Raw genomic sequence first — 24863 nt, 5'->3', positions numbered from 1 at the left:
TGCGCAGTGCACAATTAAAACTGCGCGCACGGACAGTGAGGCATCAATCACTCGAGACGGCTGAGAGGGTGCGGCGACTGCGGCCATGATTTAATTATTGCTAGCCCCTGACTAGCTTTGCCCGGTCTTCTGCTACCCACGCATTTCAATGATGCTGCACTGCAGGCAAGGCCTCAGGTGAGCCACAGAGGGTCGGGTGGGCTCTGGGCTGGGCAGCATACTGGACATCACATGCTTCATGGGGCAGGGCATAAAACGTAATTTAGCCTCCGTGTTCCAGCCTCTATCTAATGTGAGGGACCCCGTTGTCGCAGTAATTGTAGCCCATGCAGGCAGCAGTGCACTACACATGAGGTAACTGGTGCAACCAACGCCAGCGAGCGGCGCAGGCGTTGGTTGCACCAGTTACCTCATAACAGTTCTGCCTCATAAATTAAATGGTGTGTCATGACGCGTGTGGTGGGTTCAGGTGACCTGAGCTCCCAGGCCCAGCAGCAAGGGGGTTGAAGGCAATTGTCTCGAGGCCACAGATCTTTACTGAAAGAGGTCAATGTCATCATGAATGTCTTCTCGCCACCCTGAGTTTTGCATGAGCCAATGTACCACTTTGGACGCTCGTTAAAATTACCACAAACGGGGTGCAAGATGGAGGCAAATGCAAATGTACATCAGGGTTAGAATCGAATGGTATGTCTCTCGATTCAGAATTTTGTATAACTGGGGCCCTGGTGTGTCTAAATATCTGGGTTTTTTTGTTGGGACCGATCTAAATTTACTCTTGGTTGAATAGGTGTGACCTGCTACTCAGCATTATGGAGTCTTTCTAAATTAACAATTAGTGGGGCTCCTAACATATTACCTGGCCCCCTTGGGGCTGAGCATTTGTTAGGGACAACTTTTCCTCAATAGATTTCAGGCAATCACATATCACATTACAAAATTCTTACAATTTTAGGTCCAAATTAAAAAAAAATGTTGTAAGGAGTTTATTAAAGTTGGATCAGGCCGGGTGCTCTCCCTGTGACACGCACTGGTCTTCCCCCGCGCGAATCATCATTCCTATCGTGTCGGTGGACATCTTTGTGTAAAGAGGGCCGATGATCAAGGCGGGGCCCCTCTTAATGCTAATAACTCTCGGGGCTCCTTTCTTTGCCAGTTAGTCAGGGGGGATTTACTGTCTCTGTGCCCAGATTAATAATTTACAGGTGCGGATTAGTGCTACTGCAAGGGATTTGTTCTGCACAGTCTTTGCCATTAAGCAAGTCAAAACCCTGCCAACTTTTTTAGGAGCAGCCCCTGGGTTTTAATTTTGTCATCTTTATTTACCACTCATGCCAGGGATGGGGCTGATGACTGACATTGAACTTGGTCTGTGTGTTTTTCAACCAGAGCTAATTCCGTTTTAATTGCCCCCATTACCGTAGTATGGTATGATGCGATAGATGGTGTAGCTTGAAGGGCATTTGAAGGGACACCTTTTGCAGAACCAGCCTTCCTTTTTCCCATTCTCGCTCATTGCTGACAGGGCTATTGCACTAAAAGTACACAGGTGAACACGATAGCCAGGGACCACCCCTTGGCGCCCTGGGAATGTTGGTCTTGGCAGTCTGTCTCTCACAACACAGTCACTGAGCTTCCTCATCTGAATGGATTTACTGAGAACTACATCAGTGTTGGAGAGATGGATACTCATAGAACCAGCTCTAGGAAAGACAGAGGACAACAGGTGAGTAGGATATACTAGCCGGAGTCATATAAAGTACAAGCATTTGGAGGCATACCAGTTTAGTCAGTAGGTGTTGCTGTGCTGAGCCTTGTGCAGACCAGAATAGTAGCTGAGGGTCCCAGGAGCCAGTGCAAGGCAAGGCGGTCATCACCAGAAGCATGGGCGTAACAAAGGCCCTCGCGGTGCGGGGGGGTGAGCTCCAGGGGCTTCCCAAGCACCCACTCACTCACAGACAGGGTCCGCCTGAGCTCTGAGTCCTAGTTTTAAAGTTAAACTCGTCGCTCAATGCTCATAAATTACAAGTGCATGCTGCGCATGGTGCAGCTGCGTGGTCTTCAGCCTCAGGGTGGGGCATCAGGTGGGCAGGGCTGAGCTTACTGAATTGTCATGCGCAGTCAGTGTAAACTGTGCGTGCGGAGGCGGTGGGTTCGAGTCAGACACTGGGACTGAAATGTAATTGCCAGCCTGTGCCTGCCACCGACGCTGCAAGTCTCAGGTGAGTCGGTGATACGACTAGACAACTGGTAGTAGTATTACTAGTCCAGTCGCTCACTATATTGTGTTGAGTTCAGTGGTCGAAGTGGGCGGATTGGCAGGGCACAACGTGCCCCTACTTCTTTAATTTAATGCGATCCGTTCCCCTACTTTTTTATTTTCAAAATGCGTCCCAGAATGCCATAAATTGCCAAGGCCTATATACAAGGCTTAGCGTTCCTTCCCGTTGGGGACGGGCGGGCAGAAAAGGAAAACTGGCTCTTTTTTTCTTTCCTTCTTGCCCAAAAAAGACAATGGCAGTGTCCACTTCTCTTGCTCTGCTGCTGTCAGCTGACCCTCTCGCTTTCTTCCCCTTCTTCTTATTCTCTGTCTCTGTCTCGCTCCTCCTTACTTGCTGAAAATCATGAATTCAACAAACGGCTTTTACCCTCTCTTTTTCTCTCCTTTCCTATTTCTGTTCCCTGTGAACTAAATGGGTCCAAAAAAGAAAAACACTTGCTGGAAATGTCGTCTTTTTCTGACATTTTTCAATTCCAAAGTGAAGCCTCGGAATGGAGAGAAAAAAAGGTTCAAAATACAAAAAATAAATAACTAAATAAGGCAAGACATGGTGGTCGCAAAGTGGCCAGATTGGTTTTATTCACACTTGCACAATTTAGCGCCACTTTGCAGTGTTTATCAGTGAAGCGCTACATTCGTTTTCTCATCTTTCTTTGAACAGCTTTGTTTACCTTAGTTGGGGAAGTGCAGCATTCCTGAAGGTACTGCAATACCTAGTTAATGTGTAGAGTGGAAAAGTTTAATGTGATCATCATCACCTGTTTTCCTTAATTTAGTTTATCTGCGTCCAGGGATGTGGTCTTTATAAACCATACTGCTTATGTTTTGTACGGATATAAGCAATGGACATTGAAACTTGTCCCTTCTGGGCCCTGTAATCATGTCCTTAACTTTTCAAGCAAAAACACTCATTGGTTTCTGAATAATGAGTGTAAGAGTGTTAAGGTAACCATGTTGTTCCTGCTTACATTTCACATGCTTTACTTAATCTTACATTCCCTATGAGTGTTTGCTTTTTCCAGGATATTGTTATTTTTTTTCCAGGCAGCATATTACTCTTGTTTAGTGCATTATTCGAATTGAGTCACATACAGGTGTTTATAGCATGGCACAATTTGTAGCTGAAGGCAGTGCGAGTTTCTCTCAGTGAAGCAGTATGGTGTTCAATAGGGGTGAGGATGTGGCAATATGGCTAGAGCTGCCAAATTTGGAACTGGGGAACCAGGTTCAGACTTCATGACCAGTTCACCAGACCACTCTTCTGAGGGAGCACTTTCCATTGCTAGACCTTAGAAGGCACCGCAAGACCTTGGAGGCCCAGGTGTCATGGTACCAGCCGGTCGACCCTAGTGCAAACAAGTGTGCGTTAACCATGAAGGCCCGGCCACCACAATCCATATTGAAGTTCACCTTCAGTCTTGTGGGCAGGCCTATGAAGCAGCACACCCGAGAGCAACAGTGTCTCTGTCACTGAGGTCACAGGACCCTTGAAATCAGTCCGCCTCACCCATTGATACCTCCATTGGCCTTGTCACAGCAGTAGTAGCTGAAACTCACCAGGGATCAGAAATGCAGGATTTGCACGTACACCAAACTAAGTTCGCAAACTTCACTCTCTCTCTGCTTCATGCACAAGCACTTTTAACATATGCTGCCTGCTTTGGGGCCACTGGAATTATACAGCAGTGAAGGACAGAATCATGCCGCAGTGTTGACTAAATTATGTAGCATAAAAATGACTGCAGCGTAATGCGGTATATTTTCTGATACTTTATTATTTTGACTTTTTACACATACTAACAGTCCTTGCAAAGATTTTGCCTCATTAGTACCACTGTAACATACAAAGAAGCAGTGAGAAAGGTGACCATTCAACCTTTGCAAAGGGCCCTCCACTTCGCAACAAGACAAGTCACATTTTTAGTAACTTTTGATCCGTTTGAGCTACAAACAATTTATTAGTTATAATCGTCAAATTATGCAGCAGAAGATGTATTATGTGACCAATATGGCAGAGCCATAATTATGTGGAATACATTTGCAAACTAGGATATTTCGCCATTCATGAAATTAAATGAAATACCAGCATTTGTAAAGCGCACAGCTACCTCCGGAGAGGTGTCCTGGCGCTGGGGGCCGTCTGGAAGATTAAGCGAGCTATTGCCCAGAGTCACATGGTGCTGAGCTAGCCTGCCGCCGGCACCGGGGATCGAACCGTGAACCCCATGGTCCGGGGTGTGAACTGCTCTTGTGGAAAAGGGCAAGAGAAGTTCTGATGACAGATACTGCATGGTTTGGAGACAGATAGCTTGTGATTCCACTTTTGAGTGTATGTGGGACATTCTGTGATTGGAAATATATCCCACTTTGTGAATGTATTTTAATGTCAATAGCTCATATTAGACCTTTAATAACCATGTGCATTCATTGGTTGAATTAAATGTAATAGGCTGTAACTGGTCAGTGAAATGCCAAACAATACTAGAAATTGGGATGTCTTGCTCTTTCTGACTACACCTCTAACTCCGCCCTCTGACCCAATCCTCGGGTTATTCCCGCCCTCTGATTCTCCGCCCACAGTTCCCCTACTTTTTTCCCCCAACTTCGACCACTGGTTGAGTTCAGTTATGTTCTCTCTTAAATTCTCTGCAGTGGGGGCTAATTTTATTCAGGGCCCTGGGTTCGCTTGCATGCCGTTTGTGCAACTCTAGCCACCACGAGCCTTACACTCATCATAAAATACTTACTTTTGCAGACTTTTGCAGATGTCAGGGTATTTGATTTATTGATGCTTCCTTATTGGAGGGTCCGGTGTCTTCGGATGGGGTGTGACACATGAAAAACTTGACAAATGGCTTTTTCATCAGCCATTCTCCTTTTCACCCTGGGTGGGAACTATCAAAGCGGACAAACGGCAAGACGCAAATGTCTTCAATCCAATGCTTCCTCTGGAGGAGCAGTGTTCTGTTAATATGGCAATGTTAATCTTTCATTGTGCTGAAAAGATTCCCAATCGTGCTTCGCATCCACACATTCAGAGTAAACTGTGCATGCCCCTATTTCTTTTTTCTGTAACGTTTGTATGTATATTAGGCAAAACTTCAGTGATTATTTTTCTTCAACAGTGACGTAACATAAATCCCCCCAGTGTGGGGGTGCAGAGCTCCAAGGGCCCCCTCAGCAAAGGTGGTAGGTAGTGGGGAGGTGGCCCCCTCTGTGTACTTTGCAGGGGGGCCCCCTCAAGTTTCGTTACGCCACTGATTTTGTGATTGTATTTCTTCTCTATTTTGTCATTGTTGCACTTGTTAGCACTATCTGGGCATTAGTTGCACCTCACTAGCACCAGTTTTACATCGAAATATAGCAATAAACTACAGAAAGTTAACTAGTCAACCTTTCCAGAGGTCCTTCCGCTGTACAGCACCATGTTTTGCTGCGTATTTCCTAATCCCCATTTGAGCTAGGATTACATTTTTTGTTTTGTTAAAATCTGCAGATTATGCGGCAGATGATGGATTATGTGGCAAATCTCCAGTTATGTGAAAATCGCCACCCAATTGCATGATTCCAGTGGACATGTATGTGGACAAACCACAAACCACATAACGCTAGATCTGCATGTCTATCTTGCAATCACAATTATATGTCAGCTAGGTAAAGCCTAGTAAGTAATTTACGTTGACCATACCTTGGCCCGCTAAACTGCTGATAAACTATTAAATAATGAATGATAAAGTTTCGATACAAAAATAGTCAGTCGTAGGCCTGTCAGTGCAAGGAACGCTTAATTTATCATTGCTTCTAATGATAGCTATAGTCATACATTGACTAGTACGGTAACAAGAAGTAAACACTGATTTTTCTACAACTCTCATAAAAGTCCCCGGATGGTTATATAAACTGGCACTAGTTTCATATATTGGAGTGTGTTCTAAAGTCACGGGTAGAGCCAGGCCCTTCTAAGGCCCACTCTTAATAGTGATCCCATGCTTTTTCCAGGGATAGGACTGCATTAAAGCAGTGCATTTAACGGCTCCGATGCCAACCCCCGCCTGCAATGTTAATCATAGAAAACTCAGGTGTTAGCTTTGCCTAAAGCTATCCTTTAAATTACGTGTCTAAAGATGAAATAATTGGGTGGATTTTATAAAATGTGCTTCGGTCCACATGCAATTCACAAAACAGCCACAACAGTTGAATTATGTCAAAATATGCGTTTTTGCAAATGTCAACTAAAGTTTGATGCAAAATATGGGGGAGTCACACAAATGAACACAAATTATGCCCCAGAGACTGTGGATAGAAATTGTACAGCTGGGGATTCGGAGACAGCGCCACCTCACCAAAGTGCAGATTGTAATAAGGGGAGTTCTATAATTTAAGATTGCATGTAGTCCTTGGGCAAAAAGTGAGAGTTACCAAGGGGGAGCATGGCATGGAGAGAAGCATGGTATGGGGGAGGGGCATGGGATGGGGAGAAGCATGGGAAGGGGCACGGCATGAGAGAAGCACGGCATGGGGGAGAAGCATGGCATGGGGAGGAGCTCGGGATGATTGAGGAGCTTGGCATGGGGAAGAGCTTGGCATGGGGAAGAGCTTGGCATGGGGAGGAGCATGGGATGGAGAGAAGCATGGTATGGGGCAGGGGCATGGGATGGGGAGAAGCATGGGAAGGAGCACGGCATGAGAGAAGCACAGCATGGGGGAGAAGCATGGCATGGGGAGGAGTTCGACATGGGGAGGAGCTCGGGATGATTGAGGAGCTTGGCATGGGGAAGAGCTTGGCATGGGGAAGAGCTTGGCATGGGGAGGAGCATGGGATGGAGTAGAACCAGGGAGGGAGAGGCAGACAGAGTCAGATATAGAGATGGAGGAAGAGACGGGGAGGGAGAGGCATCAATCAAGAGAAACACTCTTGATCTAATTCTTTAAACACACTTTGTCAAACTGCATGTCTCTGAAGACCAGCTAGGCTAACAGACCATAAACCCCTCTGTTCCCTGTAGCGCCTTTAGATTCTGCGAATACAGCACTGTTAACATTGTGCGTCATGTCTGATTGCATCCTCACTGTGGCTTGCTCCCCACCTTATTTTGCTGCACTGCACGATCATTAGAAGTAAATGCAATTAACTTCCGTCAGAGGCCCACCAGCCATTCCCTAACAGAACATAACAAATAGCCTTATTTATGATAACATGCGACATGAAGGGATACACTGAACAAAATTAATTAACGTCTTCGGAATTACAAACTGCTCAATGAAGAGACTTTTAATGAAGTACTGTACATGATACACAATACACACTGCAATGTCATTAATATAATTTAAGTTGTTTGGTAGGACCAGGAGACGTGTCGGCGTGGAACAGACAGCACAGTTTACGGTTGTATAAATGCGAAGGTTTGACGATGAATGGACGCTGCAGAGCAACAGAACGTGCGCTAAACAGATCTGAGCTAATGCTATAGATACGAATGTTCACAAGGAACTCATTTAAACCCATAGAAACCCTTGGATGAAGCCTGATGCAATGTTGCTCACTGAATGCAGTACCGGGACGAAGGAAGCGTCGCCGCGTGGACCTCTGAATAGAGCGATGTTCACTCACAATGTGCAACTATATGCATAACTCTCAAATGCTTTATGTATAATGAAATGCATCTGTGGTATAAGTTGTGAATGCAAAATAAATGTCACTTATTTCGGCTGAAGTAAGTAAAAGTTGACTAACTGCTGTGATGGGCTTCTTTAGACACAATTTAAGGTAAAGTGTACCGTGACCTACTCCAGAGGTCGTATTTGATATCAATAGTGTGATTAAGATTAAGTCTGAGCAAATATTTTTATTTTGCATATCTAAAATTGTTTGGTTAAATGAGTTCCTTGTGTACATTTGTTACTTTAGCATTAGTGCTTACCCAGTTCACAAGGACGTATGGGTTGCTCTTGTTTTTTTAAATAAAGAACTGAAGAACAGATCTGAGCATCACAATATAACACAGAGAGTGTATGGGCAATTCACACAGGCTGGAACAGGAAGCCATGGTCACACAAGCGCTAAGACAACGAACACCAGAGAAAGCTAACAAAGAAACGCATTTAACAAGCATTGGCCGCGTGGCTCACTGACAACATCCAAGCGGCCGAAAGCGGCCGAAAGGGGAGAAAGGAGGGGTGAGTGCAAGCCGAGGTGACAACAAGGGCTGGGCGAGAAGGGAGGGGGGAAATGCCTGCAGCAGAGGAGCCTGATCAAAGCTGGCGAAAAGGGAGGGGGAGAAGGGAGGAGGGAGTGCGAGCAGCAGCTGTGCACGTGCACGCCATCGTGCACTCAAGCTTCAGGCCTGCAAAATCATGTGGGTAGCACTTTGAAAACCCGTATACTAAATGATCTCTGAGCAAAGCATGCGCGCTGGCTCAACGAGACCTAAAAACAAATTGAAATTCAATCCATGGTAGCAATCCGTCACTGGTCCATCAGGGTGCAGTCTGCTGGGTCTCAGAGGTAGCTGTACCAGTCACTGTGGAAAAGGCAGCGTGTGAAAGTCTCTCTGTCACCCATACAGCTGCCCCCAGTAACATGGAGGGGGTTATCCTGTCTCCCAGGGCTATGTCCTGGGCACCCTGGCTGCTCCTCCGAGTCAGCATTGGCTCAACAGAGGAGGTGCCCTGGAGCAGACAGAGCGGGGTAGGTGTGCAGTGGGAACAGGAGCTGACCAGACCCTTAGCTGTCTGGTGGCAGACGGGAGGAAGTTGATGTGTGCCGGGGAGAGGGCTGACGGAGAAGGGTGAGAAGTGGGAGGGTGGGGGCGTAGTCCTTGGCGAGTGCTGACCGTGCTGTCCCAAGCTCTGCTGGGGGGGAAGAGGGGCGCAACTGTGCGCCAGGCGTGGGGCCTGAATGCGACACCAGGGAGGCAGAGATGCTGCAGACTGAGGGGGAAGTCAGAAATCGTTATCTAGGCTGGGGGAGGGTGCGAGGGATGCTCTGCAATGCAGCTGCAGCACCCTCAAACCAGCGGCAGTGGAGGCAGCCAGTCCACGGCAGTAATCGAAAGTGTCCTAACAGCACGTGCCCTGAGCGGAATTGTCTATTTCTGTTGATCTCGTGAACAGAGCCAAGGGTACTAAGGCTGGCACTGAGGTCTGGAGACAACTGACGGAGTGTGGATAAACGATGGCTGCGGTGCTCACTCCTTTATGGCTGCTGCTGCTTCTCCTGCACGCCATCACTGCACATCTTGGCCACAAGAAGCCAGACCCTGCAGACAGTCGGGCACAGGACGGACTGTCAGAGACTTAGGAGGTAATACTAGCACCTGTATGGACAAGAAACAACTAAAAACATACAGCTACATAAAGGGAATAAAACATCAAATGGAGCGAGCGAGCGAGCTGATCAAAACCATGGGAGGACTTCCAGTGGCTTACAAGTTTGCAAAAAAGTCCAGTGCAAACAATAATAATACTAATACTGCATGTTTGGTGTGAGTTTGAACCTTATTATGACTTTGTTAGTTATAGGGAATGTGTGTCTTCCCTGGCATTTTTATCTTGTATGAACAGGTACCACCACCCTCTGTAAACTGCTGCTAATTCGGGGTGAGCGGTGGGGGCAAACTCCGCCACGTGGCGGATTCAGAGTTTTTTGCAGAACTCTGCGCCCAGTGGAGCCTGAATATGGCAAAACTCTACAAACACCGCTGGCGGAACAGAGGTCACTGCCCACCCTTAGTTTTCACTTTTTAGGTCTCGCGCCTAGCGTTGTACTGCGTAGCAGTGCTCGCGCAGCGCGAGGCATTGAAGTAGGTGAAAAACGGGGTTTCAGCACTGACCTAGGAATTGCACACGCTCGTGTGTGTGCTTTTCCTTTTGTGCTACCCCATTGGCCTTAGCGTGCGTCTTATAATAAAAGACTGCACGCTATTTGCCTCAGGTGGGCGCATTGCTCCTCCCACGGCCTATTGTTGTCTATTACGCGCACCAAGTGCGTAATAGACACCAATAGGCCGCTGGAGGAGCAATTATTGTGCCCAGCTATGGGCGTGCTAATAGAAATCACATGCTCTGCTGTGGCACGCACGCACTCACCACTTGTTGCTTTGGTGAATGCTGCACGGCGGTGCACAGTTTCGGAGCAGAGAGTCCACCTTTCAGAATCTTGGACATTTTACAGATTCCTTGGCCACAATCTAGGATTAGTTTCTTGCCTAAAGTGATCATGGTCTCGAAGAAGCGAGGCCTCGCACTGGCCAGGCAAGGTCTGTGAGCCTGCAACAGAGAGGCATGAATGGCGGCTCGTCACGCAGCAGGCAGGCAGCCTCCCTTCCGCTCTATTTTTACCCTTGCAGAGGTGTCCAATGGGCAGGCCGGGGGCGCCAGGCTCCCGCCAATATGCAGGCCCGCGCAGCGCAACGGCGGCATGTGGAGGCCACAGCATACCTGGCATTGAATAGCTGCCAGCAGGGCTCATAAGTGCTAGATGAGACCTGCGCACAGCTGCATCTTTCCGAGGAGCCACTTCTCGGTAGAAAGAGATATTTTAGAGTAAGTACCTGGCAACATCATGTGGAAATTTAAAGTTCGGATATTTGTTTCCAAGAAACCCGAGCTGGTTCCTTATCACTGATGGATGAAAGGTGTGCGAAAAATTAGCGGCCAGCCTATCAGATCGTAAAGTTGGCTGTGGGCGAGTATGTGGAGCCAGTGCATCGTCACCACAAGATTGCATCGTTGATGCTTTTAATGCTATCTGGCAGCTACCTTGTAATCGGAGCTGCCCCCTCGATACTAAAAAATGGTATCTGTGGGGCAGGATCGGGGCTCACGTGGAGCTCGCCACGCCACGTTCATTGCCCCGCACAAGTTGCTCGCAAAACCTAGTTCTAATTATGCAGTACTGAGTGGTATTACTAAATTATTGCACGAGCATTATGGCTGTGTATGTCATCACCGCTGCTGCCCGTCCTATACACTGAAAAGAAACCAATGAGGCAGAAGCGGGTACTGGTGTCCGAATAATCCCCCAGGAGTGATAGCATGATGCCAGGACATGGGTAAATAAAGACTGGGGAGCAGCGAGGCAGGGTCACAAATCCAGACACAACAGCGCAAATGACAGCATGAAGCGCTCACCAACGAGTAAACACCGGTTTGTAGAACCCCTCTTTAAGAAGCCTTCACGGAGCGAACAGCTGAGTACATGTTTTTTCCCTGCAATCTAGGAAATCATGGCCTAGTCTTGAAATGCTAGAACCTTCTAAAAAAAAAAAAAGAAATGTCATCCTGCAACTTCTGTGTCAACTCCTTGCATTTCTACACCAAGCCTCGGTTATTGCAACCCAATCATTGATGATTATACATCCAACATAAAAGTAAATCACATAGTTTTTGGTTGAGCGAAAGCGTCACACAGTTATTAAACTTACTGGCACCGCAGGTAGGATTCGTTAACCTGCCTTCTTAGTATCCAGCGCTGTGTGGAAATCTAATCGCTGACACTGCATCAAATACCACGCCAGAGCAGCCGGGAATGCAATACTTTCTGTAGGACACCGACATCCGGTGCTCGTTCTCACGAGAGGCTGCAGCCCCCTTGTAAATCTTCTTTTGTTGCTGCCGCGAGACTAGGAGATTAAAAGCCGACCTCCATTTGTCAGGGTACCAACTGTCCTTAAACGGATAAATGGGTTGCCTAGCTTCCCTCTCAGGGTCCCCTATGGACTGAAGCTATCAAGTTTGTTGCCCTCTACTCCATTTTTTGGAGCATATTGTGCTTACGTTAGGATCGCCCTGCAACTCTGCTTGGGACACTGAAAAACTGAATTATTAAGTAATAATTCCTGCTCTCAAAGTTGGGAAGGTATGTGGGTTGCCAAGCGGGAGGAAAGAGGGTGTGCAGCAGCTATGAGCACTTTCAAATGGCCCCATTACAAATCCAGTGGAAGCACCCAGGTGTGACTTGTGTAGCTTCCGAGGGGCAGCATTTTCTGCACTTGGCCGGGATTTCTCTGTGGTGGCAGCAGAAGACAAACTTTGCTTTCATTGGCTGATGGAAAAAGCCAAGAAGCTGTCCCCTCTATTGTCACCCTGCGGGAGACGTGGCCAGCCGCCTTTCCTAAATGTATCACTAAATCGAGTTTTCGTTAAATACAAACTGTATTTATGACTTTCGTTTGTGTAATATAAAAGATCAGAGGCGATGACCTTAGGAGGAAGACTAAAGATCAGCAGACAGATGTAAACCTCATTGAAATAAACAGTGCTATCAGACTTCTGTGTAATGTCCAAAATAATACTTCCAAGCAGGGCCGGACTGGGAACCAAAACCGGCCCTGGCAAAGTGCTCGGCCGGCCCCCCGGGGCTTGGGGGAGCCGCCGAGCTCTTTGCCAGGGCCGGTTTTCAGCCGATTTTGTTACAGGGCCGATTTTACGGCCCTGTAACAAAAACGGCCCCCAGGGGCCCAAAACCGGCCCCCACCCGTGCGGCGCACCGGGGGATTGCCCGATGCCCACTACCGCCAGTCCCGGCCTTCCAAGCAGCAACCCTCAGGGAAGATTCCGATGATTTCGGAGGTACAAAGTCGACACAGGTAAAGCATTCAAAAGCTTTTCAGCTGACTGGGTTTAAAAAAGCGGTGCAAAGGTTCTTAAAATATAGATATCAGAACTTGCAGTGCAGAACTTAACAAGTATTTCGTTTGTAGCACATGAAGGCTGGCATTGGATAAAGTTAGAAACTGCAAAACTAGACCAGTGGATTATAGGGTTATGTCAAAGGGCAGAGGCAACCGCTTGTATGCACTACTTCACATCTCATCACACGGTACATTTAGGAATCACTTTTCTAAGTGCAGATCTTGCTACCTAAAGGCAACAAGATACACAGCAAGGGATTCAACAGATTGTCTAAATGGTTATATTTACACAACCTCTTATTCAGGCACATGGTTTCCGTAAAGACTCAGATATAGCATTTCAAACCCCAGTCTCAAGATGGGAACTACTGCTTATGTGTTAAATGTGTTTGTGCTGGCACACAAGTATATGAAATGAGGCTTTTTTACTTAAGTAGTTTGTTCAAGGGTTGAATTGGTTATCACGAAAAAGGCACTTGCTCGTGAACAATGTCTCTGCCTACCAATTGAACTCTTCTGGTTCCACTACACCTCAGAACCAAAAAGTCGTACCATGACAAAGTGGTTTATGGTGATCTAGCCTACAAGGAAAGGGTGAGATAGTGCAGGTCATGAACCTTCATCGAGCATGGCAATCAAAAATAAAAAAGATAAAAAACAAGCATTATCAATGCAATTGGTCTCACCTTTGGGACCTTATATGTATTTAGCTATGTAGCAAATTAGCATGGGTGCTAAAACATCTACTGTTCTTTAACATGGAGGGAAAGTAAGCACCAAACTGCGTGACACGCCAGGTATGGGAACACATGGAGAGAAATATTACCTTTCAGCAGAAAATGGTATAGTCCAAAGGTCTGTTTTTAATATAAAAGCAGGGCCTTCCGTGGTCATATCACTGAAAATACATTTCCAATGCAATAGGTCTCGCATTATTAAAGCTTCAGCTATTGGTGTTGCATTATTTATTAATGCCAATAGATCAAACTTTAATAATGCGAGACCTATTGCATTGCAAAGGCTTGTTTCTGTTTGTGTGTTGAATAAATAATTTCCACATTGCCTCTAAGTTAAGTCTAACTGCATTTTATGCCAAACTACCTAGGGTTAAGCACAAGTTGATTCAGTGACTTTTTGTGGTTCACCCTTCAAGGGATTGTGGCTGTTGCATGACCAGGGCTCACACCAGAGTGAACCAACAACCCAAGTTACCACAGTTACATAAAAGCCCGATTTAAAAACCCTATATGAGGGCTGAAAGTCCAAGGCTCACGATTTCAGATTAAATGGTACTCACCCCAATGCTTGATGTGAAGATTGTCACTTTTCTCAGCAGAGAGTGCAAGGATCCCAGGAAAGGGGTGGACACAGCCTGGGATTTCTGCCAAGACAAACTGCTGGACACTCTGGGTCTGCTGGCAAGAATGTTATGTACAGAGCAGGTCAGGAAAAAAGGTAGGGGAATCCCAACACCCCCAAGGTATATCCAGGTGGGCTGGGAGGGCTATTTGTTTCCTCTGTAATGCTAATGCTGACCTGTCTGATAAGGGAAGGAAGGGTCTATTGTTGGAAATTAACCAAAACTGGGAGAGTTGGCTGGTTCTGAGGTCTCTCAGAATACATAGGACAACCTTTTGGATATGAATTTATAAAAGAGATCAGTCATTATGTGCAGGGTTTCTCCTCTTCAGATAAACCCCAGTCATCCTTGATGAGGGTTTTTGGGTGGGTTTCTCCGAGGGCCCTGTTGGGTACAGGGCTTGCTTCCCTGTCCAGTCATTCATCTTCAGACCCTACCACAACCTCCAGTGCAGGTACTCCAGGTCGGTGTGCTTCCAGCAAAGGAGAAGGGATGGATGCTTTGACTTCTATGGTAGACAAGCGAGGAAAGTGGAACCACAAGGAAAGAGTTCTCTCCCTCCCTATTGCAAAAGAAGGGCGCACCCTAGCTCTTTTTGTGCAGGAATGGGAAAATATTTCTATGGATCACGGGGTTCTTCAGACACTAACGGGACTCCAGATAGACTTCTATGTCTCTCCTTTTCAGAACAGTTTGCCAGTTCTAGAGGTTTTATCAGCAATATTTTTCTGCTTCAAAAGAAAAACAAGACGTTCTGATTAGTGTCAAACCTGAGGAATCTCAACCAGTTTGTTCTTTACTGCCTGGGATTGATGCAATGGCTAATGTATGGTAAGGGGTTTATATTCAGTTTCATCTAAAGTCCTGTGGGTGCTACATGTCTGAGCCTCCCTGGGGTTAGACTGAAATCTTACAGGAAAATTAATGGTTATAGGTCAGCAGTGTCTGCAGTGCACCAGAAGGATGCTGGGAGAACATTTATGGCGCATGCATTGGTGTGTGGATTGCTAAAAGGGATAAGTAACAAAAATCTTCCCAAGCCAAGGTATTTCACTGTGTGGACGTTTGCTCATGTTATGCTTGTTTGAATCTTTCAAGGATTGCAGCATCTATCAGGACAGTTGCATCTGTTAAGCTTAGGACTCTAATACATTTCGTTTTTATTAAAAGGGTGTCAGATGTCAAGGCCCTGGATGTCATTCTATGCACTTTTACCCAGTTGGGGTTCATTTTAATATTACGAGGAGGACTGAAAATACATCTACATATGTGAATTTCCAAAATTTCTCTCACACCCAAATTGTGTGGTGATGTGTCTCAAACAGTATGTTCATTTAACAAGAGAGGTGTGGACATCTGCTCCGTAGTTATTGATAGCTTTGAGGAAACCTTTGGCTCCAGTAACATCAACAGCATTGCATGGATGCGTAAATACGTGATGTCCGTGGCAAGTGTTGACACAGGACAATTCTCGGCACATTCAGCTAGGTGGGGACATGGCTTTCAAGGTATTTTGGGCTGAAGCACAGTTAGCGGACATCTTGAAAGCCGCAAACTGGTCCAGAGTGTCAACTTTTAAACCATTTTACTGAAAACCTGTCAAACTTACTGCAATGGCTGTTGTTAATATGGTTTGAACATGCATAAATTGTGCCTCTGGCCTTGTAATGGAATTGCAGATTTCTGCTAACCAGTTGTAAAGGTGACTCCATATTTTATTAGAGACAACGAAGGCGAGCACTATCACACCACTGTAATTTACCCACCTCAGTGGTGTCGCTAGCCCTTTTGGTGCCCTTGGCGGTCAGGGCGTTTGCCACCACCGACAGCCTCAGGTGAGAGCAGGGAGGGGATGGCAACGGTCCCTGCATCTGCCGCAACTCATTGGCACAGGTAAGAGCGATGGGCAACGCTCTAACACCCCTCTGTTGCTATGCTACTTACCCATCCTGGATATAATCAGTAGTGTGTCCCTTTTTTATTATCTCTAGAACCGGGGACAGCCAGCCAGATGCCAGCTTGGGATGTCAGAGTGGACTGGACAAAAGGACCAGTTTCAAATGGAGATCATGTTTCATGAGAAAGTGCGTCAAATCTAAAAGAACTTAATGTGGCCTTTCCTTGGATTATTTCTGTTGTTTTTGCTCTCCTGCTCTACGCAAGGATTGTAGATGTCATGCATGCATCAAGAAAGAAGGAAGTCATTTCGGAAATCAGCTTCTTATACTTTGGCTGATTTGTTTTTGATTATATGTCATTTCCTGCCAGGATGAGCAAATTATAAGTATTGTAGGGTGCTCAAGTGCTGTGTAAACAAACAGTAAAACAACAATGAAAGAGACTGCACAATACTCGCTTGAGTAGTCTTAAATAAAACCAGGACTCTTTTTCACAAATGGCTAGGAGAATATGTATTTTATTCAATCATCGTTGGCTAGTGATTGGTGTGCCCCTTACTGGTCAAACCAGTATATTGAGTATAAGTTAATGAACATTGAGAAATTGTCTATCTGATCATTATGGGTAAAAAAGCTGTTTATTAAGTATAAGTTAAATATGTAGAATGTGACAAACTGCACACTTTCTTTATCCAAAATGTAATTTCCTATGTCTTAGTTAATGAACATAGAATCCAAATTTCCATGTTCCTAGAAACTCTTATTTACTCAAAATTTTCTTCAATACACTTCGAAATAATTATAACAATATGTGATTCACCGCGGATTTTGTGAAAGCTCTGATTTGAGATGTGCTGTTTAGAATTCAGTGCAGATAAAGATTGAGTTTAGTCTGTGTTAGAAATGGGGGTCTCTAGTTGGCAGAGGTTGGAACCTTTGTCCAAATAAGGACCCTTCTTCCGAGTCAGGATAAGGGAGTTACACCCCTAAAATAACCCCTGCTCACCCCCTTGATAGCTTGGCACGAGCAGTCAGGCTTATCTTAGAGGCATTGTGTAAAGCATTTTCACATAACCAACAGTGGCGTAACGAAAGTTTAAGGGGCCTCCCTGCAATGTACACAGAGGGGCCCCTGCTCCGGATTTTAACCGGAGCGCTCAGACCCGAGTGCTGTGCTGAGGGGGCCCCCTGCAGCTGGGAGGCCCCCCCCGCGCCGCGGGGGATGCGGAGGCCTGTGTTACACTCCTGATAACCAACAGTAATACAGTGTAAGCACTACAAAAGGACACCACAACAGTTTAGAGAAATATCTAATATTTTTATATACTTAAGACAAGACCAAAAACGATAAAAATCCACAATACAGTACTTAGAAATCTTCAGTTATCAAAATATGCTTGAAAAACAGTTCCTTGATGTCGAGAGCTCCGTCCGGGGCTATCACGGCGTAGTGAGCAAACAAATCCAAACAGTTCTGGCTGACCGCCAGCTGGCGGGCCAGCTACGGTGTCGGGAAGACCCGCGACCTCTCGTTGAGTTTCTGAAAGCACACGTCTGCAGGCTTCGTTTCCGGAGGTTGGTGCTGGAGTCGTCTTGGCCCTCAAAGTCACACGCATTGCAGATCGAACTCCTCTCTGTTGAAGTCAGGAGCGCTGGCGTCGGCAGGCGTAGGGTGCTGCAGTGGGAAGTGCAGCGTTGCGGGGTGCGGTGTTCTCAGGTCACGGTGCGAGTAGCGGCTCGATGGCAGCGTCAAATGATGTCGTCGGTGAGACCAGGGTCGCGGTGCGAAGTTAATGCGGTGCTTGTCGCTGTGCTGGCAGGTCACGGTGCAAGCAGCGGCATCGTCATTGCTGAAGGGCTGTCGTTGGCTGACGAACTGGAGTCGATGGCTCCAGCGTCGGTAGGCCAAGGCTGCGGTGCGGGATGAGAGCGGTGCGTCATGTAACTTTACGAGTGGTGCCCTCGAACCATGGTGCGAGCAGTGGCATCCATTTGGGTATGGAGCAGCGTCGTAGGGGATATCAAGGCTTCGTCTTGAAGTGAGGCAGTGCGGAGTGCAGTGCCCACAGATCGCAGTGCGAGCAGTGGCTTGGTGGCGGTGGCAACAAGAGGAGTCGGTGAGACCAGGGTCGCGGTGCGGCGTTGCGGCAGTGCCCTCTCTGGTGTCTTCAGGACACGGAATCAGCAGCGGATTCGTAGATGTCCTCAGTTTGATTTTCTTCTGTTGCAGCACAAAACACACAGTTCCCAGTGCTGAGGACAGAAGAGCTTGAAGTCTTTGCTGTTCCTGAGACTTCTTGAACAGGGGGCAAGCTCTACCTCAAGCCCTTGGAGAAACTCACAAAAGTAGATTGCAGAAAGTTCAGTCCAGTCCTTTCACTGCCCAGGACAGAAGCAGCCACTGCAGGCCAACACAGCAAAGCACACAGCAAAGTGGTATTTCCTCCTCACAGCTTTTCCAGCTCTTCTTCTTGGCAGTCTTCTTGGTCCAACAAAGTTCTAAAGTTCAGGGGTTTGAGCTTCACTTTTTATAGCCTAAATCCTTTGTTCTCTCAGGCAGAGAGTGTCTTTGCCCAGCCAGAACCAGTTCTGCCCTCTCTGGTGTGGCCTCCTGGCAGGAGGTGGAGACGGCATTGTCAGAGGCAGACCAAGCCTATTCAGGTGCAAGGAAATCTCCTCCCCCTACTCTAAATGCAGCCCAGGTCTATTTAGCCTTTTCCTGACCCAACTAAACTATCCGGAGTCTCCTGTTCCCCAGCCCCTATCATCCAAAACCCAGAAGGTCAATCCACATTCCAGCAGAGGCACAGTGGATGACTGAGCAAGAAAATACCTACTGTCTAAAAGTGGTATTTTCAAACACAGAAGGTAAAAATCACCTTCACTAAAAGATGCATCTTTAGATTGTGAGTTCAGACATACTAAACTTTATTTTCCTACCTAGTTCCCAGGGCCAGTTATGTTTATAAGATGTTATGAACAAACTCCCTGTTCTGTCCTATGGGGAACAGGTAGCCTTGCAATAGTGAAAAACAAAATTGGCAGTAATTCACTATCAGGACATGCCACACACAACATGGCTTGTTCTACTTTTCACATACACTGCAACCTGCCCACAGGGGTACCCAGGGCCTACCTTAGGGGTGGCTGCAACCTGCCCACAGGGGTACCCAGGGCCTACCTTAGGGGTGGCTGACATGTAAAAAAAAGGAAGGTTAGGGCCTGGCAAGTGGGTGCACTTGCGAAGTCAACATGGCAGTTACAAACTGCACGCAGACTCTGCAGTGGCAGGTCTAAGTTACATTTACGGGCTGTTCATTTGGGTCGCACAATCCAGTGCTGCAGCCCACTAACAGCATTTGATTTACAGGCTCTGGCATGCTCAGTGTACTTTACTAGGGACTGACACATAAATTATAATAGGCCAATCGTGGAAACACCAGTCCATAACACATTTTACCACTGGAGCACTTGCACTTTACCACTGATCAGCAGTGAGAAAAGTGTGCAGAAACACTAAGCCAGCACAAACAGTCAAAACCAGGAGGTCAGAAAGCAAAAATCTCAGGAGAAACACGCCAAAAGATACCAAGTCTAACAGTCTGCCACACCCTGCACATTTAAAAAAAATTGTTTGTCGCCACCATTAATACCAGCACTCTCAATTTCTGTTGGCCCCACCTCATGAGCGCCATTTTCAGCCACTTCTGAGGCCATATTCCAGAAACTAACCACAGGTGCAGAGGCATAGCTATCAATGTTGCATGTTGTTCAGCAGGTGCAGTTGCATCGGGACCCAGTGGCCAAAGGGGCCACAACCATGATTGTTATATTTCAGTATCCAATCAGCTTCCTTAGGGCCATTTCCCTTGCTTACACTGGAGCCCATGACATTTTTACTGCTCCACTGCACAGGTGCAAAACATCAGAGCAATCCGATGTGTGTCATTTTGTTGCTTCTTGTGCAACTGGAAATTCTGAAACATGGAGCGAACAGATTTCACATTGGTATTGTAGTGTTACATAAGTTTATAGACAATTTCCCAACTTTGTAAATGTGAAAGTTCAAACGAGTTTGAAGCAAAATGTGTTTGTTAAATAATTAGCGACAATGTTGCAAATTGGTTTGCTTTGCTTTTTCAAAATGGATATTCAAAGAACATTAAGAGGTTCAAGCACTAAGGTAGCACTGAAAGGCTGTAATCTGCTTCTGCAAATTTGGGGGCATATCAACAAGGGCTTTATCTCTGCCTTTTTGGCTTTAAAAGCCAAAAAAGCAGAGATAAAACTAGCACCCTATCAACAACAGGGTGCTAACATGCAAATTTGCATGTTAGCACCCTTTAACTCTACGCTTCCCCTTGAATCTCTAATGAGATGCAAAGGGGGCGTTCCATACTAAAATAATAGGAGAAATGTCGCTAAGCGACATTTCTCCTATTATCAAGAATATCGCTAACCCTGTTAGAGACAAAATAAGCAGCGCTAACCGCGGTTAACGCTGCTTTTTTACGTCTGGTATTTTTCTGACTTAGCCATGATATCCTATGGAAGGAGGATATCATGGCTAAGTTTGTCTGTCCCTATCAACAAGCTAACGTGAGATTATCGCTGGGTTTCCAGCGATAATCTCACGTTAGCGCCAGGATTTTTATCGCTGATGAGATAAGCGTTGCTAATAGCACGCTATCTCAGCGATAAAAATCGGCGCTAGCCGGCGATAATTATCCTGGCGCTAAGTGCGCTCAGCGATAATTATCGCCGGTTGTTGTTGATATGCCCCATGGTTCTTTTGTTGTGTTACAGAATCGAAAGTGCTGTTAGCTAGCCACACTGGTTAACGGCGACCCTGATAGGGCCAATTTGTAAGAACGCAGCACCTACATTGATTTGGAATGCTGTTGGAAAGAGGAAATTGCCATCTGTGTCCAGCAGAGGGCGCTCACCAGTGGACCACCTGATCTCAAATGAAAAAGTTGGATTTCTAAAACTGCTTGTGGTCTGCAAAGAGTGTGTCCGGAACCTGAGGTAAGTAGTTCGGTGTGTTTTGTTTTTTACTATAAGATGGTAACCGCCTGTATAAGGTATAGCGATAGGGGCAGAAGTGGAGGATGTTGAGTTCCGCTTTGTAAACAAAAAATGTTTTCGTTTTACCTCTGATGCAATTGTTGCCGTTCTTGTTGACGTCCACTTGTCAGGGGCAGAAGAGCCGCGGCCCGTGCAGGTAAGAGCTGTGGGGCGGGATTTCAAGAGACTACGACGACGTGGGAAAATTATTTTCTTCGTGGTCGTTTGTCGAAATCACTCAATCCCTCCCCCTCCCCCCTCCTCTCCCGGTCCCACCTCTCTTACCTGCACGGAAATAGAATGTTTGAAACCAGCTTTATGGAAGTTAATTTCACGGGGAACGCTCAAGTATTATTTATCTTAAACAGAATAGGTGACATCAACCTGTATGTTACGTTGTCTCCCGTAACACAAGCTCTGGCAGCAGGCACGCTTCGAAGCGAGTGTGGTCCTGAGGGAGGCACTAAGAACAAACTGGGAGTTTGGTGTAGCGACCAGGGGAATGCGTATAAAGCTGCCACGTCACATTTTACCACGTGGGTCGTCTTCAGACAGTCCCGGTGTTGTGTAATATCTGGTATCCCCTTGGGATTCCGAGGTGATACCTGATATTACACAACACCGGCATTCTGCTAACAGCAATGTGCAAAGATCTGTTGTTTCCCGTTACTGTTGCTAAGTAAGACATCGCAGCCTCCAAAGTTAGGCTGGCTAAATTGCATTCTAATACGAGCTATATGGCTCAGTGAAGTAAATGCTGGCCACTGATATCAGCTGTGATTTGCAGGCTGTGAGTGCTATTTTCGGAAAAGCCTACTTAGCCAGGGCAAAAGTCCTAAAAAAAGAAGCGGGGGACTAACCTAATTAATCAGTATGCAAGTGGCATCACGGCGCGTGACATCACAGCGCGTGACATCACAAGAAGTGAAATCAGATCTTAAGCCCTCACATATATGTTTAGCAGGTCTATCATGCGTACATTTGAGCACATTTCGAGTTTACTTGCCAAACCCTCCTTATTTAGGAAGAAGATTCACACTTTTTGTGAGCTTCACATAAACCAATGTCGTCTTTTGTCAGCGAAAAGCTTCCTCTAATCATAGTGCTGTAAAAGAAAAACATTTGATATTTAAATCATTAAAACGCCTCCTCAGGGGTAGTAAGCGCTATATAAATGCTACTTATTTTGTGCAAATACTGGTAAAGATCAACACAGCGCCTGTCCTTACAGTGCATGCATATCTCCTAAACAGAGCCTGAACAAATTGAAACGCTGTCTCTCTTAAGTATGTGTGATGTGCTAACAAGGTGTGAGCCTTTGTTTCCCCTCTGCTGCTGCTGCGTTTGCTTTTAGGTGTGAGGCTCCTGACTGCTGCCAGCCAGGAGACAAATTTGGCCTTTGTTATGGGCCCAGCAGGAGTCAGAAATAAGAGTCCCATCCCATCTCCCTGCACATTGTTGCTGATCGAAAGGAGATAATGTGCAGGCGCTGCTGAAAATGTCCCGGTGTTTGCAACTTACACCGGGACGATTCAGTGGGGCCCAACTGCTTGGCAGGGTGGACGGTGTCCACCCTGTGAAAAAAGTGGGTGGACTCCGTCCACCCGCGTGTACCCCCGACTCGTGCCCTGTACTTGCTGTCCATCCTTCCGAGGTCACCAAATGGAGTATACAATAAAATAGGGAATACTTATGCATAGCTGCTAAGTTTCCCAGTATGTGCATACCCAGTTTATGTGTTGTTCTCTTGAACCTGTAGGCATGTTTTATAATAGGATAAACAATGGTTCAAGTTCCAGAATTTAAAGAAAAAACCTGAACTGGAGCAGCAAAACACGCATTGACCTGGGAAACCTGGCAGAGCTGCTAATGACTGTTACTAGCAGTATTTATTTACGTTGTTTATAACTACTATTGTATGACCAGGGAATCAACCTGATCATCTCATGCCATATAACGTAAAAACCCAGAATGAGTAATTAGTTCATGGCTTTTGATATCGCTTTGAATAGCACATCATAGTATATAAAATATGTATATGGTTGTAAGAATGTATATAATTTTACTCTACTGCATAAGAATTGGTAATACGAATTGTCAGTACTTGTCCAACCCATATATTGGTCATTACTTGTTGACTTGTATGTGTCTGGGCTGACAGAGACCAACATATGTAAATCAGCACTAGTCCTGCCCAAAACGTCAGCATCCAGCCTCATTGCTATGGCGTACATGATTCTGCTGCTCCTGGCTGGCAGTTTTACAAGTGAATACAGTGCTAAGGTCTACCAGTGGACGCGCTGCATGCAGTGGTCTGGGATGACAGTGGTGACAGATGTTTTATTGCTGGCACTATTGGCATTGGGCACAGTGTTATGACCAGATGTTTTCAATAGTTATACTGTTCCCGGAGCCTAAACTATGGGTGTACTGTCCAGGAGTCTAAGCTACAAGTGTACTCCACTGGAGTCTAAGCAATGGGCACACTGCCCATGAGCCTAAGCAACACGTTTTCTGTCTAGGTGTCTAAGCAATAGGTACACTGTCCAGGATTCTAAACAGCAGGTGTACTGTCCAGGTGTCCAAGCAATATGTACACTGTTTAGGATTCTAAGCAGCAAGTGTACTGCCCAGGAGTCCAAGCAATAGGTACACTGTCCAGGAGCCTAAGCAGCAGGTGTACTGTCCATGAGTCTAAGCAACACGTGTACTGTCCAGGAGTCTAAGCAGCAGGTGTACTGTCCATGAGTCTAAGCAACACGTGTACTGTCCAGGAGTCCAAGCAATAGGTACACTGTCCAATGTCCTAAACAATAGGTGTACTACTCAGGAATCTAAGCAATAAGTGTACTGCCCAAGAATCTAAGCAACAAGTGAACTCCCATGGAATCTAAGCAACAAATGCACTGCCCAGGATTCTAAGCAGCAAGTGCACAACCCTGAAGTCTAAGCAACAGGTGTACTGCCCAGGAGCCTAAGCAACAGGTGTACTGCCCAGGAGTGTAAGCAACAAGTGAACCGCCCAGGCTTCTAGGCAACAGGTGTACTGCCCAGGAGTGTAAGCAACAAGTGAACCGCCCAGGCTTCTAGGCAACAGGTGTACTGCCCAGGAGTCCAAGCAATAGGTACACTGCCCAGTGTTCTAAGCAATAGGTGTACTGCTCAGGAGTCTAAGCAACAAGTGAACTCCCCTGGAATCAAAGCAACAAATGTATTGTCCAGGATTCTAAGCAGCAAGCATACTCCCCTGTAGTCTACACGTTGGGGACACTGCCCAGGAGTCTAAGTATTAGGTTCACTGCCCAGGAGTCTAAGCAACAGGTGAACGGACCAGGAGTATAAGCAGCAAGTAAACAACCCAGGCTTCCAAGCAACAAGTGTGCTGCCTAGGAGTCTAAGCAACAAATGCTACCCAGGAGTCTAAGCAACACGTGCTGCCCAGGAGTCTAAGCAACATGTGCTGCCCAGGAGTCTAAGCAACACGTGCTGCCCAGTAGTCTAAGCAACACGTGCTGCCCAGGAGTCTAAGCAACACGTGCTGCCCAGGAGTCTAAGCAAAACGTGCTGCCCAGGAGTCTAAGAAAAAAGTGCTGCCCAGGAGTCTAAGCAGCACGTACTGCCCA

General features: G+C 46.4%; 2 protein-coding genes across 7 annotated transcripts in view; one reads left to right on the top strand and one right to left on the bottom strand.

The window, feature by feature from the left end:
* LOC146833816 (dimethylaniline monooxygenase [N-oxide-forming] 2-like) overlaps window positions 1-24863 on the bottom strand; it is an 830014-nt gene that overhangs the window by 802209 nt on the left and 2942 nt on the right. The window lies entirely within an intron of this gene.
* The window catches only part of LOC146833815 (dimethylaniline monooxygenase [N-oxide-forming] 2-like), a 540028-nt gene continuing 536254 nt past the window's right edge, over window positions 21090-24863 (top strand). For 2 of the 5 annotated variants that reach the window (XM_085601702.1, XM_085601706.1), the window contains exon 1: window positions 21090-21201. Coding sequence is in view for 2 of the 5 variants with exons in the window: in XM_085601701.1 (XP_085457827.1) it covers window positions 21333-21397 (65 nt within the window). In the remaining 3 variants the exon portion in view is untranslated. Of the gene's footprint in view, window positions 21202-21260; window positions 21398-24863 lie in introns of those variants that run through there. The other 3 variants (XM_085601701.1, XM_085601704.1, XM_085601705.1) reach the window with 2 other exon arrangements.

This window comes from Triturus cristatus, chromosome 4_2 (genome assembly GCF_964204655.1).
Source record: "Triturus cristatus chromosome 4_2, aTriCri1.1, whole genome shotgun sequence".
Classification (NCBI taxonomy): Eukaryota; Metazoa; Chordata; class Amphibia; order Caudata; family Salamandridae; genus Triturus; species Triturus cristatus.
This window is presented reverse-complemented; position numbering and strand designations above follow the sequence as displayed.